The 17,298-nt window shown below is 37.4% G+C and overlaps 1 protein-coding gene across 8 annotated transcripts in view; it reads left to right on the top strand.

The window, feature by feature from the left end:
* Nucleotides 1-17,298, top strand: part of YAP1 (Yes1 associated transcriptional regulator) — a 124,286-nt gene that overhangs the window by 75,586 nt on the left and 31,402 nt on the right. For 4 of the 8 annotated variants that reach the window (XM_024115342.3, XM_024115338.3, XM_024115340.3 and 1 more), the window contains exon 4: nucleotides 3,996-4,109. In XM_024115342.3, coding sequence (XP_023971110.1) covers nucleotides 3,996-4,109 — 114 coding nt within the window. Of the gene's footprint in view, nucleotides 1-3,995; nucleotides 4,116-17,298 lie in introns of all 8 variants that reach the window. The other 4 variants (XM_024115341.3, XM_024115337.3, XM_024115339.3 and 1 more) reach the window with 1 other exon arrangement.

Below are 17,298 nucleotides of genomic sequence, written 5' to 3'. Positions count from 1 at the left end.
GCCGCTCCGCGGCATGTGGGATCCTCCCAGACCGGGGCGCGGACCCGGTTCCCCTGCATCGGCAGGCGGACGCGCAACCACTGCGCCACCAGGGAAGCCCCTTTTTTTTCCATTTTTACTTAATCTAATGTTAGTGAAATTTGTCTTATGTAAAGGATATTTCAGGGAAATATTTTAAGAAATCTATTTAGAGTCTCTTTAACAAGTATCCCATTGAAATTTTAATTTTTAGAGAAGTTATGAATCACTATGTCAAGAATCAGATTGGAATGACAATGAAGCCTTTATTAGGCCACGACATTAAAAGTATATATTGCTTTACTGCCTTCAATACCAGTATTACATAAATGCATGTATCAGAAACTTCACAGAAATTACATGACAACTCTTGTAGCTAAGAAAGTGATTCTGAGGTGTACATTTGTCTTGCCTTTTTATTTTTATTTTTATTTTTTGGCTGCATTGTGTCTTCGCTGCTGCGCGTGGGCTTTCTCTAGTTGTGGTGAGCGGGGCTACTCTTTGTTGTGGTGCATGGGCTTCTCATTGCTGTAGCTTCTCTCGTTGTGGAGCACAGGCTCTAGGCACATGGGCTTCAGTAGTTGTGGCACGTGGGCTCAGTAGTTTTGGCTCGCAGGTTCTAGAGCGCAGGCTCAGCAGTTGTGGCCCATGGGCTTAATTGCTCCACGGCACGTGGGATGTTCCCAGACCAGGGCTCGAACCCCTGTCCCGTGCATTGGCAGGCAGATTCTTAACCACTGAGCCACCAGGGAAGCCCACCTTTTTAAATTTATAAACCTGCCCTTAAAGGAGATGCATATCTGGGAAACTGAACTGTCTTTATGCAGTTTAGCCTTCATGTACATAAAATATGCCATTGATTTTATTGGGGGAGAAAGTCCATCCAAAAATGTTGCCTACAGCTATGAGTTAAGAGTGTCTATACAGTATGTAGCTTTTATTTTTAAAAATCACAGATAGGGCATGTATATGAATTATAAATATATAAATATGATTTTGTATTAAAAGTTTTGTAGTTTATGACAAAATCTGGTTCTGTGGTAGGCTAATGAGTACAGTCCCTGTGAAGGAATGTTTGTGGCTCATGTCAGTGTGTGAATGCGTAGACAATTTGAAGTTTTTGATATATTTGTGATATTTATCTTCCATATACATTTTATGGGAAAACCCAAACGAACTTTTTGGCCAACCCCATATATGTACTATATGATTTTAAGCTTGTTTATAGAAAGTTCAAAGTATTAGAAGGCAGGATATTCATTCTTCCATTAAATAGCTAGCGAGCAATTACTCAGATACTGGACACGAGTTAAAAGATAAGTGGCCTGGTCATTGTCAGGAAGGCAGACATGTAAGCAAGTAAATACAGCTCTATCTGTTAAAACGTTAATACAGAGTAGAAGAGGAAGTTAATAATTTTATGTGGGGTTATCAGGGAAGGCTGAATCAAAGAGGTGACATCTGAGCTTTCTCTTTTAAGGTGAATAAGAGTTTATAAGAGATGGGGCAGAAGGCTGTCTGTGATAACACGAATAGTACATACAAGGAGATGGCATGATTTTGTGAAAACTTGGGCAGTAGAGTGAGGGTTGGGTGTGTGAAGAAGACTTATTAAGAAATGAGTCCAGCTGGCATTTTCCTTTTGATGGTAGAGAGCAAGGGAAACGTTTTTAAAGTCAGTGAGTAACATATAAATGTTGATTGGGTAGTATTTTAAGAAGAAAACCCTGGTGGCTGTTTGCTAGGAGACACTGGAATGAGGAGAGGAAACAAGTCAGACACCAAGGAACAAAGGTCTGTAGTGGTTAAGAAAAAGAGCTGAAAATTATTGATGGTTGAATTCTTAGAGACGGACTGCAACAGATCAGTCAAAGTGTAAGTGGAGTCCACAGCATGGAGTGGGTGGAGCAGAAAGGGAAAGTTGATTTGTATCCAAGATACTGTTCTTGGTTCTAACTCAGACAACAAAGGTAGAGTGATATTGTTTAAAAAAAAAAAAGGGGGAATCCATTTACTCAGGAGGCAGGTTTGGAGGCTATAATGAGGTCTGTTAGGGCCATTGGGTTGATGCTTCCAAAGGCATCCAGTGACTTCTGTTGACTTGTTCATCATCATGATATCTTAGGAAGTTAGAATTTTAATTACTTGTTTTTCAGAAGCATTTTACAATTGAGCCATCTTCGCAATTAAAGTCAGTAACAAACCCTTAATATTCAGTTCTGGAGGTTCTGTCTTCCTAGTGCGGAAATAGAACCCAAAGTGACACTGAAGGCTGCTGAGAAAAGTGGTTTGTTTGATTTACATGTGTTAAACAAGTCTGCTTCCCATTCACTTTTTAGTAAACACGGGATTTCTGCAGCAAAGTTCAACTCTGGACATGGTTAGCATTGTGTTCAGAATTCCATATTCAGGACTGGAGAAGGGTCTTCCCCCTGTGGCCTGTGTAGGAGTACAGAACACTCCAGTTCCACATGCCTGCATTCCCTAACAGGATTTTGACCCCATCAAAGTACATCTTTGATAATACTATAGTAGCAAATCGGTCTGTTCCTAATACAAATGAAAACTGGCCTAGAATTAGGGCCTTGGGTCCCATGGCCCTGCGTGAGTGGTCTGTTTAACCAAAGTTACTCTTTCAGCAATACTCTTAAGGCTGTGTTGGACTGCCAGTATAGAAAGAAGGAACTTGTTCCATTTTTGCACAGGAAACATACTTAGTCTCTGATCTTGGATGTGGGAGGTGAATAAAAAGAAGTGTTGTTATGAGAAAAATGGCTCAGGAATTAGGCTGCTAAGTTTATCATCTCTGACACTAGCTTTGTGATGTACCGACTAAACCACTCTGTGCCTCAGTTTCCCCATTAGAATGGAGATAGTACTACTACTTATGTCCTTGGTCATTGTAAGGATTAAACGAGTTAATGTACCTAATATACTTAGCACAGTGACTGGCACACAGTAAGCAGTCAATTCATGTTGGTCCACAGATGGAAAATTTTAGGCATTTACTCAGACTCTCCCAATTTACCTTTGCCTTTCCTGATTCCTGGTGGGAGTAGGAAGTGGAAGCGGGGGAGTGGGAGAGACAAGGAGGAAATATGCCTGAATTTAGTGGTTTATACTGGGCCTCTCTTTTCATTGCTATTACCTCTTAAAAGCAACTGTCTAGCCTCCCTACCCTCATAAAGATAGAATAATCTTCTTATACTTTCTATATTCTTTAGCCCTATCTCCCAGGTATTACTTCCTCACTCTGTAGCTTTGAAATTTGTACCTTTTCTCTTTTTCTTCCTGAGAAATTTGCCTTCCAGCAGTTTTGGTGTTTACTCTGCCCCCTTCCCAAGTCTCTGACAAACTTAGCCTTCTAGCCACAATCCCCACCTCCTAGCAACTTCCAGGCTGCTTAAGAATAAGCTTTTTTGAACCATGTTTTCTCTATTATAGTTTTCTTGGTGTGAGTCAGTCACATAAATAATGGAAATAAATGGTACTTGGCAGGCTTAGCTAAACTGTGCTTTATATTAAGCAGAATGTTTATGATACTGTAGGTACTCTGAGAACACTTGCATATATTCCTTATTAAAGAACCTTTTGGGGTCTCTAGGAAGGTACTGTCCCAAAACTGACTGGATTGGGGGATGGTCCCTGAGCTGCAGCACTCCATGTCATATACTAACACTAATAACAGTTATTTGGGTCATGACTTACAGAGCATTTTCCCGAAAATCTGACCTTTTTTACATCTGTGTCTTTGGGGGTGTAGATTTTATTATTGGGTAATTTCCTTTTAGTGGAGAAGAATCAAGTATACAGGTTTACCTTTCTTCTCTGAACACATTGTTAATTCTGCATTAATGAGTTGTTTTATGTCAGGATGTGTTTTCTTTTTAAACTAGCACCCCTCCCACTTTTTTTTTTTTTTAGATGCACCAAGTTAAAAACCAACCGTGATTTTTTTTTTTTTTCTGTATTTATAGGTCCTCTTCCTGATGGATGGGAACAAGCCATGACTCAGGATGGAGAAATATACTATATAAACCATAAGAACAAGACCACCTCTTGGCTAGACCCCAGGCTTGACCCTCGTTTTGGTAAAGGTTCATCTCAAAATCTTTTTAGATATTTTTGATTACTGTTTTTTGGTATGTGAATTTGGGAAGGTACATTTAAATTTAATTGCACTGCTTTATAATTTAAAAAAATGACTGCCCATCCAACTTACCCAAGTACTGTTTTTATACCTTTCACTTTAAACTTGAGAAATTCAAGTCTAAATCAGCTTTTTAGCTTGGACTTCTTGGGATGGGGTTGGAGGAATGTTGTGGTGGTTTACTAACCAGACTCACTGTTCCTTTCACATTTTTGGGAAACACAGTGATCGTGTTTAAAATGATCGTTCTAGCTACAGAAATAATCAGTCTGTCGCTTCATCTAAAACCTGGGATATCAACTTTTGTCAGTAACGTGGTGTCTGCTTATGCTTAACTTAAGAGAGCAATGAGTACCATCCTGTGCCTGGGTATTATAATGTTTTCTATCCTAAGCGGGGGTGGGTACCCCTGTCACCCTAGAGATAGACCAATGAAAGCCTTTTTTTCCTTTCTCTTCGCTTCGCTTTTTAAGTAAAGGGGGTTTTTTCTTTGTTTTTCATTTAGGAAACAAACCCCAAAAAAGCCATATTTCCCTCCAAATCAAATGACAAAAATCACCATTTGCACAAAGAAATACTCCCCTCCCAAATGTGCATATTTTGATAATAGTATACAAGCTCTTTAGGGCCTTTTTACACATATTTTTTCACTGTTTTCAGTTTCTTCAGTTGGGTTTCTGAGACATTTTTCCAAAGCCATGGAAAAATGTATTTAAAAAGGAGCAGATCATTGTGGTTTTAAAGCTTTCGTCTTGGACTGGATGCAGCTAAATGAAAACAATGTGCAGATCACTGAGTAGGTCAGACTGAGGGAACTCGGAACCTTTGAAGCTTTACAGGGGTTGACCTAACAACAACTGTGGGGCCTTTATGGGAAAGAGGAATTAACTCTGTGAATGCCATCAAAACACAGTCCTGGGGGAAAAAGAGAAGGAAAAAACTCTACCCAGAGCTAGTTGGGTAAAATAACTTCCCGTCAGGAACGTTCTGAGCAGTTCTCCTATATCTATATGTATACCTTTTTAAAACCCCAACATTTGGGTTTGCTCCAAGCTCACTGATTGGTCAGCTTTATGAATTGATTGAATCCCCTATTCAAATAAAGTCAAAGGTGGGATCAGGGCAGAGACTGTCATTTTGACAGATATCCGGTTTGGCTTAAATGCTAGCCTTTTGAGTTTCAAGACCTATTTGAGTGTTAAAAAAGTAATGTGGCATGTTAATAATTTGCAACTTCAGATTCTATTTAATGCTTGAATAAGCCCTTGTGGTTGAAACAGGAAACCAAGTAAGGTAGAGAATTTAATAAATGTTGCCATTTGTATGGACTAGAACGATAACAGACATGTTTCCTTAAATCATCTTTAATGAAATGAATTCTGCTTGTCCATGTTTTGGAAATTTTAAAAAATGGTACTGTGGGATTTTTTTCCCTTTACACGAGATTATGAAAAATGATGATTAACTCTTAGCTAACTGTAGAAATCAGCAATTGGAACAAAGCTTTTTTTTTTATATAAGTATTTTCAGTTAATAAAAAGTGAAATAAAACAACTTGGCTGTGAGCTTAAGTAGATTCATTAATTACACACACAGCTGGGTCTTTTGTTTTAAATGGGAGAAAGTACCAAAAAAAAATAATGATACTCTCCCTCCCACCTTCAACACATATGTACACACAGCGTACAGTTAGCTATGCCAAGAAAAGTTTTCATAAAATACTCTTACTGCGTTTAGTTTCCCTTTTTGGGCCCACTGTGTATGTGTATTCCAGACAGGCTTGACAACATGCCAAAGCTTTTTATTTTGTGGCCCGACTTTTAATCTGTTCCAGATCTTTTCAGTCAGAGAGCTCAAGTGTAACTGAAGGGGAGCAGGAAAGGGGAAAAAAAAAGTGTGGGTTTCTCTGATCCAGAGTGACAGCAAATAGAGACAAGCTGTTAGCTGCTGAATTTGAAGGAGTTTTCCTTGAAATCTGAAGTTCTATGGTGGATTGCATTTTATCTGCCAAAAAAATATAGACTATCCCCTTTCTGACCCTTTGAACCATGGCAGACACCAACAAATGATAGGTTATTGCTTTCATGGTTGTGAAATTTGTTTTCCTATATTCCCCAAATCTATATGAAAGTATTTGCCATTTTTTACCTTAAGTCAAGTTGACCTATGTCTTTTGACATTTTAGAGTAGAAGATACACCTTACATCTGTTAAGCTTGACTTTATCACTCACCTCCTTCAAACACCAGCCTCTTTAATATTTCTTTTCTTTATCAGGTGCTTTAGAATAATTATATTTAGAATAATTCACATCCCACATGAAGTTAATAAATTATCCATGTAATATAAATTCAGGAAATTAAATAATTAGTTATTCATTGTTTCTTTTTTATCTGATTTTTTATTCTTTAACATTTAAAAACTATCTTTAAAAAATTTTTATTGAAGTTTTTATTTTACATTGACTTACAATATTAGTTTCAGGTGTATAGCAGTGATTCAATATTTTTAAAGCTTATACTCCATTTAAAGTTATTAAATGATAATGACTATTTCCCTGTGCTGTACAATGTATTCTTGTTTATTTGTTTTATACATAGTAGTTTGTATCTCTTAATCCCATACCCTTATCTTGCCCCTCCCTAAAAACTATATATGGTTGACATTTATATTATTTTACAGCATTGATTAGTAATTTATAACAAATCATGTAGTGACATCCAGTGCCAATAAGAATTAGCTGATATTTACTGACTTCGAAAAAAGGAGGGCTTTTGTTTGTCTTTAAGGAATCATATTAGGAATGTTTTTACACTGTATTAAAGAAAGTTGATGCTTGAGTATTATGCAGGTCATTAAATTATTACTTATTTAACACTCTTTTCCTAGATATTTTATACTTGCAAACATGAAGAGTCTCAGGTTTAAATATTTTCTTGTATGTTGTAAAATTATTTACTGTTTTACATAATAATAGCCATTTGAATATTTTCCAGTAAAAGCCCTAATGAAAACACACACAAAAATTATAATTCCTGTTTTTCAGAATGAAAAATCTATTCCAGAATACTAATGGTCAATGAACTGATCTTTTATGTAATGTTGTTGTCCCTGTTTATATAAAAGGACATAGTAAGTAGTGTTAGAATCTGTGTTTCTGGAAATAAGTGCTGATGGGACCACTGGGATTAAAAACACGTTTGGTGTAAATAAAATAACTGGAACTAGAGATTTGGATTAAAAGATGTATCTTTTGAGACTTAAAGGAGGTAATAAACAACCTAGTTGGCGAATTCATAATATCCTTTATAATTACTATCAACAGTTCTTTCTGTGCATAGAAATTCTGTGCATGGAAATGTCACAGCTAATTAAAACCTAGGTGTTGATTTTGGTCCTTGGTTTCATAGTTTCCCAAAACTTGATACTAGGTCAAAAGCCAAAAGTTGTTCAGTGCATCTTTCTTATCAAAGTTAAATATTTTGCATCAATAATTAAAGGTCTGTTAAATTTTTTAACTGTTTAGACATTCATTAACCTTTTTCCTTGAAGACTAAATATTTCTGATAGCTGTTACAAGTAATATTTTACTTTTGATGAAAATGTACCTAAATGTACCTAAGTCTGTTCTAGTAGAGGTAGGAAAAAACACTAAAGGTTGTAGAAACTAAATCTGTTAACTCCATTAATGGAGTCTTGGGTAGCTAGAATACCAACATCAAATCATTTGAATTTTATTGAAGCAAGTCTCTTTATATTCATGCATTAAAAACAAGATCTTTGTTTTTTTTGTTTTGTTTTCCTTACCCTCTTTTAAATCTTGCCTGGTGATCCTAAAATGTCAGTATTTGGTTGTGAATTATATTATTAACTACTTAGGGTAGGGAGGAAAAGATGTTTCAGTGTGTTTTAGGTAAATAGAGCTGTTGCTAACTAAAACTTCTTAAAACAAATAAACCTCATAAAATTTGGCCCTGAAAAGGAATTTGTAATTTTTCTAATCAGCATTTCTCAAAGGAGGAGGGAGGGTATATCCTGGGCACTGAAGAACATTCAACATCCCGGACTGTTGCCCACTAAATGCCATAGTGCCAGCCAGTCCTTGTGACTCCCCAAGCCACCAACATATATTTTTTAAAAAATACTGGTAGAGGTAGGGATTTTGCCCCAAATCTGTTTCTCTGAGATCTAGGGAAATTGTGACTACCCACGGTTATATAGTTGAGTGACAGAACTAGAATCTGGACTTGATCTTTTGACACCCAGAATTTTAAAGAAATTTAGATTACATGCAGTTAATCTTTGCAAAAGCACACCTAAGTCACCAATACTAACACATGGAAATTTCAGAGGGAGGAAGATGACAGTAGTTGAAGCATATACTTATATACTGTATTGTGACTCATCTTGAGGAAATTACCCAAAGGTAATGAGTTTCCAATTACAGAAGTGAAGCCATCTAGATGAATTATCATGCCTCACCTCTACCATATCCTTAAGAGATTACCTTCCAACCTCACCTTTGACCTTTCCCTTTCCCTTGACTAGGAGCTTACCATGTTACAAGGCAGTCCATTCTATTTAAGGAAGGTTCTAATGACCAGAAAATATGTGTCCCTTTATTACTCAGAAATTTACTTCCCTTCAAATTTGTGAATACATTTCTAATCCCAGGGTGTTCTCTTTTAACTGTGGTTTCTCCAGTTTTTTTATGCATTTAGAGTTCTGAGTTTTTTACCAGTTTACTTCCCTTCTCTGGATGCCTCTTTATATGTGATACTCAATGTAGTTTTTAAATGCACATTATCTAGTGAGAAAAATAGTTATGACATTGCTCTGACCTGACATTGTATATGCCCTCCAAAAATCCATTAGAAGAAGTTAGCTAGCATCCTCTTTCTACATGTGAATTCAAATGAATTAAATTGTGTCGTAGAAAAATTTACCTAGTCAATTGGGAATCAAGAGACCCAAGTTCTTCTGGTATCAACAGTGTAACCAACTCATTCAGAAAGAGACCTGACTTCTCTTGACTTAATTGGACTCATATACTAGATGCTTTTAAGAATATTTCCAGTCCTTAATTAATTTAATACAATATGCTAGATTATGAATTCTTCAGTGACTGCTTTGGATCCTTGCTTAAGGTTACTTCTCAATAGCTTTATGGATTTGAGTGCACTGAGGTTTCCAGAGATAATTTTGAACTATTTATTGCACCACTTAAGTTTAGCTTTTGGTCCTCTGGTCACAGCTGGGAATTACTTTTGAAGAGGAGACCAGGAAATCTTTCAACCTTTAAAGATAAGCCTTATCACATGGTGGGTATGCCCAGGCAAACAAATCTGATGGGGGATGGGCAGCGCTAGATGGAATAGTTAAGTTTTGTCCATGCTATCAAGCTCTGACACATATAGGAGTTTAAACTTCCTTAAAGATGATGCATTTTTAGTATGCTTTGTTTCTAGAATTTAGAACTCTCATAAAGTTACCATGTTAGGAAGCCTGATGTAAGCTGATTTGAAGTATAATTCTAGGCCATGTGCTTAGGGAAGTCCTATTTAAAACATACTGTTGGAGATTGTTACTAATTGTTGCCCTCACTACATTTTTTTCTTTTTACTTAAAAAACAAACACTAGCCGAAATGAACATTTTAATATGTAAGGTTATAGAATATCAAAATTAGTTCAATATTTGAGGTTTGCAGTTTTAGTGGGTTTTTTTGTTTTTTTTTATGTTACAGTCAGGAGGATGGTGTCAAAATAGTTTATCAGTCATGGTAAGCAGTCTCTCCTACTTGCCAAGGGTGAATAGACATACGTTAATGAAGTTAAATTAATATGTAGTTTCTACTTGATGATGGTTCAATGATACAAATAATTATACAGTGAAGAAATATTTTTCTTTGTTTACATAATGAGTTTTTCATGTGGAATTTTAAAACTTAAAGTCACTGAATGATAATTTAAATTAATGGTTTATTTGTGTTACTAAAGCCCCTCACATCAAACACAAGAAAACTTAATTCATTTTTAAAAGAAAACTCTGTTTCAAGTTGTATTTGTATCAACTCTGCATTAATAGCAAGTATCTTATAAAATGTGCTGGAGAAGAGAGCCATTTGGTGATGTCACTTTTTGTGACAACCCAGAGACTCAGTTATAAGAAACAGAAAAACAGATTATAGACTTCTTGAGGGAAAAGTCAAATAGATTTCTGCTGAAATAAATTGGAATGATTTAGAAGAGGAGTAGTTCATATTCTTTGCTTTGTTTTATACTTATGTTGTTCTGCTACCCTGGTTGCTGAGGTCGCTTCAGAACTCATTCTGGACTTGCTTCAGCTTGGAGATTCTCCTGTGTATTACTAATAGCATCCTACTAACTCTAGGGATAGAAACTATTTGAGTATTTATTTACTCATTCAACAGATGAATGCCAGTTATGTACCAGGTACTATGCTAGCAGGCGGGCAGGGGGTTGTCAGCTACAAAATAAATAATTATTACAAAATGTGTTAAGTACAATGAGAGATAATAAATAAGGTGCTGTGAGAGACATTAAAAGGTAAGAAGAAGCCATTCGAGCTCTACACTATATAAAAGGGCCAGTTTTTGTGCTTATCAGTCAGAACTCGGATTCATCTTTTCTAAATTATAAATTCCCCTAGTGAAAGAGGATTAATAGTAATACATTATATGTAATTAGGAATAAAACTATTAATGGAACTGTTGACTCATTAATCTAACGAATTCATGATGGCAGGTAGATTTTAAAATGTTATTCCCCTTCTCTTTAGACTAATAGTTTCATTATCTGTACTTTCTCTCCAAACTAGCCTTTAAACTTTATTTTCATAGTAGAGGGAAAAAACACAGTTATATCTGGGGGACAGAGAGAGCCGAAGGCTAGTAAGACCGCTTTCTCCCTTCTCCTCCTCACCTCGTTTAGCAACTCCTGTGTCCTGCCCCAAACTGTTTAATGAGGTGATGAGGAGAAAATGTTCTGTTGAATGTTTTTTAAGCTCCATTCTCAATTGTATTGTTTGAAAAAATACCATTATAATAAATTTTCATGTCAGACTTTTGATAGGTGGTTGAAGGAAGACAGTGTCGAATTGACCTAAAAAAAGATGTTATTGGTATTTTTGAACAGTTTAAAGATTAAAATACTTTAACCCAGATTGGAGGGCCTGGAGGTTGATGTTTGGTAAGGGAGAGAAGTACAGAGTGTGGGAGGGAGAGATTATTTTGCCTATGGTAAGACCTGGGGTAGAGTTTTAGAGGAGGTTAACTGTAACCACATCATACAAAGCAAAACCACAATGAGATGCCACTTTATTCTCAGTAAGATGGCTAAAATGAAAGACAGGCATTAACAAGTGTTGACCAGAATATGGAGTAGTTGGAACCCTCATACATTGCTGATGTGATTGAAAAATGATGCAGCCACTTTAGAAAACAGTTTGGCAGTTCCTCAAAAAGTTAAACATATAGTTACCATATGACCTAACAATTCCATTCCTAGATATATATTGCCCAAAAAAGGAAACCATATGTCCACACAAAAACCTGCACATTTGAATGTTTGTAGCCACGATTCATAATAACCAAAAAGTGAAAATAACACAGATATCCATCAGTTGATTAACAGACTAACAAAATGTAGTCGATCTGTACAATGGAATATTATTTGGCAATAAAAAGGAATAAAATGCTGATACATACTGTAACATGGATGAATCTGGAAAACATTAAGTGTGAAACAAGCCAGTCACAAAATTGATTCCATATACATGACATGTTCAGAATAGGCAAATCCAAAGAAACAGAAGGTAGATTAATGGTTACCAGGGACTGGGGGAGGGGCAGTAGGACGTTTACTGCTAAAGGATACAGGGTTTCTTTTGGGGATGATGAAAGTATTCTGAAATTAGATAGTGGTGATGGTTATACAATTCTATGAATATATTAAAATTACTAAAGGGGTGAAATATCTCAGTATAACTTTTTTTAAAAAGTCATTCCTGGGCATGGTGTTATCATTTAGGTATAGCTTAATTGAGTGTTGGGAGATGTCTTTTGCATATTGATAATAAAAAGGTATATTCAGTCATGAGATTAGGACCCTGGCCTTTTGCTCCTTTTGTAAGAGACAGATTTTCAGTGTGAATCAAATAGTAACTTTCACTGAAAAAAACCATCATTTTATATTTAAATACATAAATTATTGTGCCAGTTAGTAGCAACTTTTTGTAGACAATTCAATCCCCTAGGTCATATTGAAAGACTTAGCTAGCAGTGGGTGTTTTGTGTTTTGTTTTTACTGTTTTAAGACTGACAGAGTTGACCTGTTAGTTTGTGTTTTTAGAACACAAATGCTTTTAGAAAAGCATTCATTTCTTTTAATAAGCCTACAATTTTACAGTCTTAAGTACCCTTGTAGGTACGGGAAAAACCTAAAATTTGTTTCTAAATGTTATAAACAAACTAATATAGCCATTCTAACTTGTAACCATGTAATAGCTGAAACTTGATACAATATTAGACAAAGTAAAAAGGTGCTTTCTTGTGTTGTGCGAGATTTGATGTGTTATTGTTGTAAAAGTTCAAAATAATTTTCTAATTTTAAATTTACACTTAATGTGGTTACTAGGATTGAATTTATTATCTCGAAGTCTACGATTGATTACCACATCTGTAGTACTTTGTAATATTTCAAGGTTGAAGATACAAATTATGCAAATCTAAAATTTGTCTGAAGTTTGAAAATTCAGATGTTTAGAATAAAATCTGGAAAGAACCCATGGTGATGACCTCCTTTGTTTTTGAGAAGGTGGTCTCTTATTTTTCAGTAATTGCTGAGTGTATGATTTGCTACCATAAAGCTGTCGGGACTGATTGGTTAAGAAAAACTTGAAACAGTTACTATTTCATAGTTCAGGCAGCAGACACTGAATTTAAAATAAAGCATTTTAAAAAAATTGTCATATTTTAGGGATTTGTTTTCTCCTTTACCTTTTAGAAATTTTGTTAAAACTGGAAACATTGGGATTTTGGTAGTTGGTCATGGAGAGAAAGAAGGTGGTAATGCAGTTCTTTTCTTTTTTAGCTGCCCTTCCCCCTTCCCCCAGGAAACAAAGCCTGTTTTGTTTCTTGCCTGCTTGTGAGGTCTCTGCTGCACCCCATGTGGGTGCACTGCTCTGTGCTTTGTTGAAATGCTTGAGATAGAAGGTAAAGAACAGGGTGCTTCTGAAGAGAAGAAATCCCAGCTTCAGTAGATAAACACGTTGTTTGAATTGGTCATTTAAGTGAGCTCTTTATATGGAAACTTGTAGCACTGCTTGTATCCATAGGTAACAGCATTTAGGTAAACACAACCAAAAGTGCTCACCATTATTAGCCTGAGAAACTATTTCTATTGCGTATTTTGTGCAAATTTATGTTTAATTCTGTGGAGTTCTTACTCCATCTTTTGATACCCTATTTTTCCCTTTCTCTGGTTTTTAGCAGTCAGATAAGCTTAGATTTGCAAAAGACCTTCCCAACCAATTGAGTGTGCCATCAGCAGTGGTCACTGTCATTAATGATTACTGCTAATGGTATCTAATTCTGAGAAACTGGTGGGAAGCAGAGGATATTTACCTGTTTATTTTCATGCAATACTGTTATTGTCCAATTAGTTTTCACAAGGAATAAGTATTTACATTAACTTGTTAAATGCTATATTACTTAATAAAAATACAGTATGGAAAGCTCAAGAGCTTTTTTAAAAATGTTTCTTAATAGATGAAATATTTAACATTGTATAGCTCTATAATCTGTTTTGAAATAAATCATATTTTATCATTTCAGCACTTACTAATGGGTTATTTCCTAGCAGTTTTTAAAATTTTTTAATTTATTTAACTGCTTGGAATGGAAAACATTTTTTCCCCAGTAGTTGTTTGCACTAGGCCTCGGTTTGTAAGATATTCACCATATGTGATAGATACTCAGATCAGTCCCCCAATTCATATTTAACTCGTATGATTGAACCTGACATAGCGCAATGTAAGAAAACATCTCTTTGGGAAAATAAATATGTTGAGTGCCCTATGGAAATGCCAAGAACATGTTCACCAAAAGAGAAGGATCCCTAGGGAGGTTAAGCTAAGGCTCAAACTCCCCCACCTACTTTTTTCTGTTTAGATCTTACAGGAAGGATAAATATGCATATCTTTATGAATCATAGAATACTTAGAAACAGTGAGTGGCATGGTGAAGTGGAAGGACGGGGGAGGGAAGGTATGGGAATTCAAGCCAAGATGATTATCTGCGGGACTGGTAATCTTAAAGTTTAGAAAGAACTATTTGGAAAAGGGAGGAGGCTAACATTTTTGGAGCATCTGTTGTATTCCAGGACTATAATAGATGCTTTACATATTACTTATAAGCCCCACAGTGATCCAAAAGGGTGATGTTAATGTCCACAGGTATAGCTGAGGAAACTGAGGATTAGATGAACTACGAACTGGTGTGCCCAACTCTAATCATGGTTTGTTTGACTCTAAAGGCCATATTTTTTATATCATACTATGAGGTCTGTCAATTGTGCATCTAATACTGTTGGTGACAGGAAGGTATAAGTAATTGTATTAAATGAGGTTATTGATTGGCAAATATTAGCCATTAAAATTTTTTGGCTTTTTTTCTATCCATTCCCCTGTAAAATACTGACTGTAAACCATAATTATTAAGGTTTTGGCTATTTATTCTTTGTAAAGACATTTTATAAATGTGATTTTTATTTTTTTTTGGCCATAAAAGAGATTAATAAGGCTTTGAACAATATGAAGCAGCGAGTCATGTTTTTTTTTTTGACATCCCTTCTCTGCTATGCCAGACAAAACATTTAAAAGAGGTAACCAGGAAGACTTAACTGGGATCATAAATTTTTAAAAAATCTCTGTTGGTCAGAAAACAAAACCACACAAAGCAGTGAGCAAGGGCAGGGTGAGGGACCAGTCAGCCAGTCAGGATATCAGGAACTCAAAGTGTTAAGAACAAAGAAAGAGATACATGAAACACTCTCAATGGTGAAAGCCAGGCGTGCAGCCGGCTGCCCCTGACCTGGTACAAAAGCAAGGATTGACCACATGTCAAGTCACAAATTTCAAGAATCGGTGTACAGACCACATTCTTTTAACCACAAAGCAATAAAATTAGATCCCAATAATAAAAAGTTAGCTTCAAAAAAAATATGGCGAGGGAGACAAAGAAGATAGCGGAAGAGTAAGATGCGGAGATCACCTTCCTCCCCACAGATACATCAGAAATACATCTACACGTGGAACTGCTCCTATAGAACACCCACTGATTGCTGGCAGAAGACCTCAGACCTTCCAAAAGGCAAGAAACTCCCCCATGTACCTGGGTAGGGCAAAAGAAAAAAGAATAAACAGAGACAAAAGAATAGGGACAGTCCCTGCACCAGTGGGAGGGAGCTGTGAAGGAGGAAAGGTTTCCACACACTAGAAGCCCCTTCACAGGCGGAGACTGCGGGTGGCAGAGGGGGAAGCTTCAGAGCCACGGAAGAGAGCGCAGTAACAGGGTGAGGAGGGCAAAGCGGACAGATTCCCACACGGAGGATCGGTGCCGACCGGCACTCACCAGCCCAAGAGGCTTGTCTGCTCACCCACCGGGATGGGCGGGGGCTGGGAGCTGAGGCTCGTGCAGGCTTCTGTAGGATCGGGCAGGCTTCTGTAGGATCGCAGCCAGAGGACTGGCGGTATGAACACATCCTGAAGGGGTTAGTGCACCACGGCTAGCCAGGAGGGAGTCCGGGAGAAGTCTGGAGCAGCCGAAGAGGCAAGAGACTTTTTCTTCCCTCTTTGCTTCCTGGTGAGCGAGGAGAGGGGATTAAGCACGCCACTTAAAGGAGCTCCAGAAACGGGCGCAAGCCGCGACTATCAGCGCGGACACCAGAGACAGGCATGAGACGCTAAGGCTGCTGCTGCAGCCACCAAGAAGCCTGTGTGTGAGCACAGGTCACTCTCCACACCTCCTCCCGGGAGCCTGTGCAGCCCGCCACTGCCAGGGTCCAGGGATCCAGGGACAACTTCCCCGGGAGAATGCACAGCGTACCTCATGCTGGTGCAACGTCATGCTAGCCTCTGCTGCCACAGGCTCGCCCCGCATCCATACCCCTCCCTCCCGCTGGCCTGAGTGAGCCAGAGCCCCTGAAACAGCTGCTCCTTTAACCCCGTCCTGTCTGAGCAAAGACCAAACGCCCTCAGGCGACCTACACGCAGAGGCGGGGCCAAATCCAAAGCTGAACACCTGGAGCTGTGCAAACTAAGAAGAGAAAGGAAAATCTCTCCCAGCAGCCTCAGAAGCAGCGGATTAAAGCTCCACAATAAACTTGATGTACCCTGCATCTGTGGAATACCTGAGTAGACAACGAATAACACCAAACTGAGGAGTTGGACTTTGGGAGCAAGATATATTATTTTTTTCCCCTTTTTCTCTTTTTGTTCTTTTTCTCTTTTTGTGAGTGTGTATGTGTATGCTTCTGTGTGAGATTTTGTCTGTATAGCTTTGCTTTCACCATTTGTCCTAGGGTTCTGACAGTCCTGTTTTTGGGGTTTATTTTTAATTTTTAAAATTTTTCTTCTTAATATTTTTTATTTTAATAACTTTATTTTATTTTCTTTCTTTCTTTCTTTTCTTTCTTTCCTTTTCTTTCTTTCTTTCTTTTTTTCCTTCTTTCTTTTCCTTTCTTTCTTTCCTTCCCTCCTTCCTTCCTTCCTTCCTTTTCTTTTCTTTTCTTTCTTTTTTCTCCCTTTTATTCTGAGCTGTGTGGATTAAAGGCTCTTGGTGCTCCAGCCAGGCGTCAGGGCTGTGTCTCTGAGGTGGGAAAACCAACTTCAGGACACTGGTCCACAAGAGACCTCCCAGCTCCATGTGATATCAAATGGGAAAAATCTCCCAGAGATCTCCATCTCAACACCGAGACCCAGATCCACTCAACGACCAGCAAGCTACAGTGCTGGACACCCTATGCCAAACAACTAGCAACACAGGAACACAGCCACATCCATTAGCAGAGGCTGCCTAAAATCTTAATAAGGCTACAGACACCCCAAAACA

This window comes from Physeter macrocephalus, chromosome 16 (assembly GCF_002837175.3).
Source record: "Physeter macrocephalus isolate SW-GA chromosome 16, ASM283717v5, whole genome shotgun sequence".
NCBI classification, from domain to species: Eukaryota; Metazoa; Chordata; class Mammalia; order Artiodactyla; family Physeteridae; genus Physeter; species Physeter macrocephalus.
Note: the sequence above shows the minus strand (reverse complement) of the source record. Positions and strands in the feature narration are given on the sequence as shown.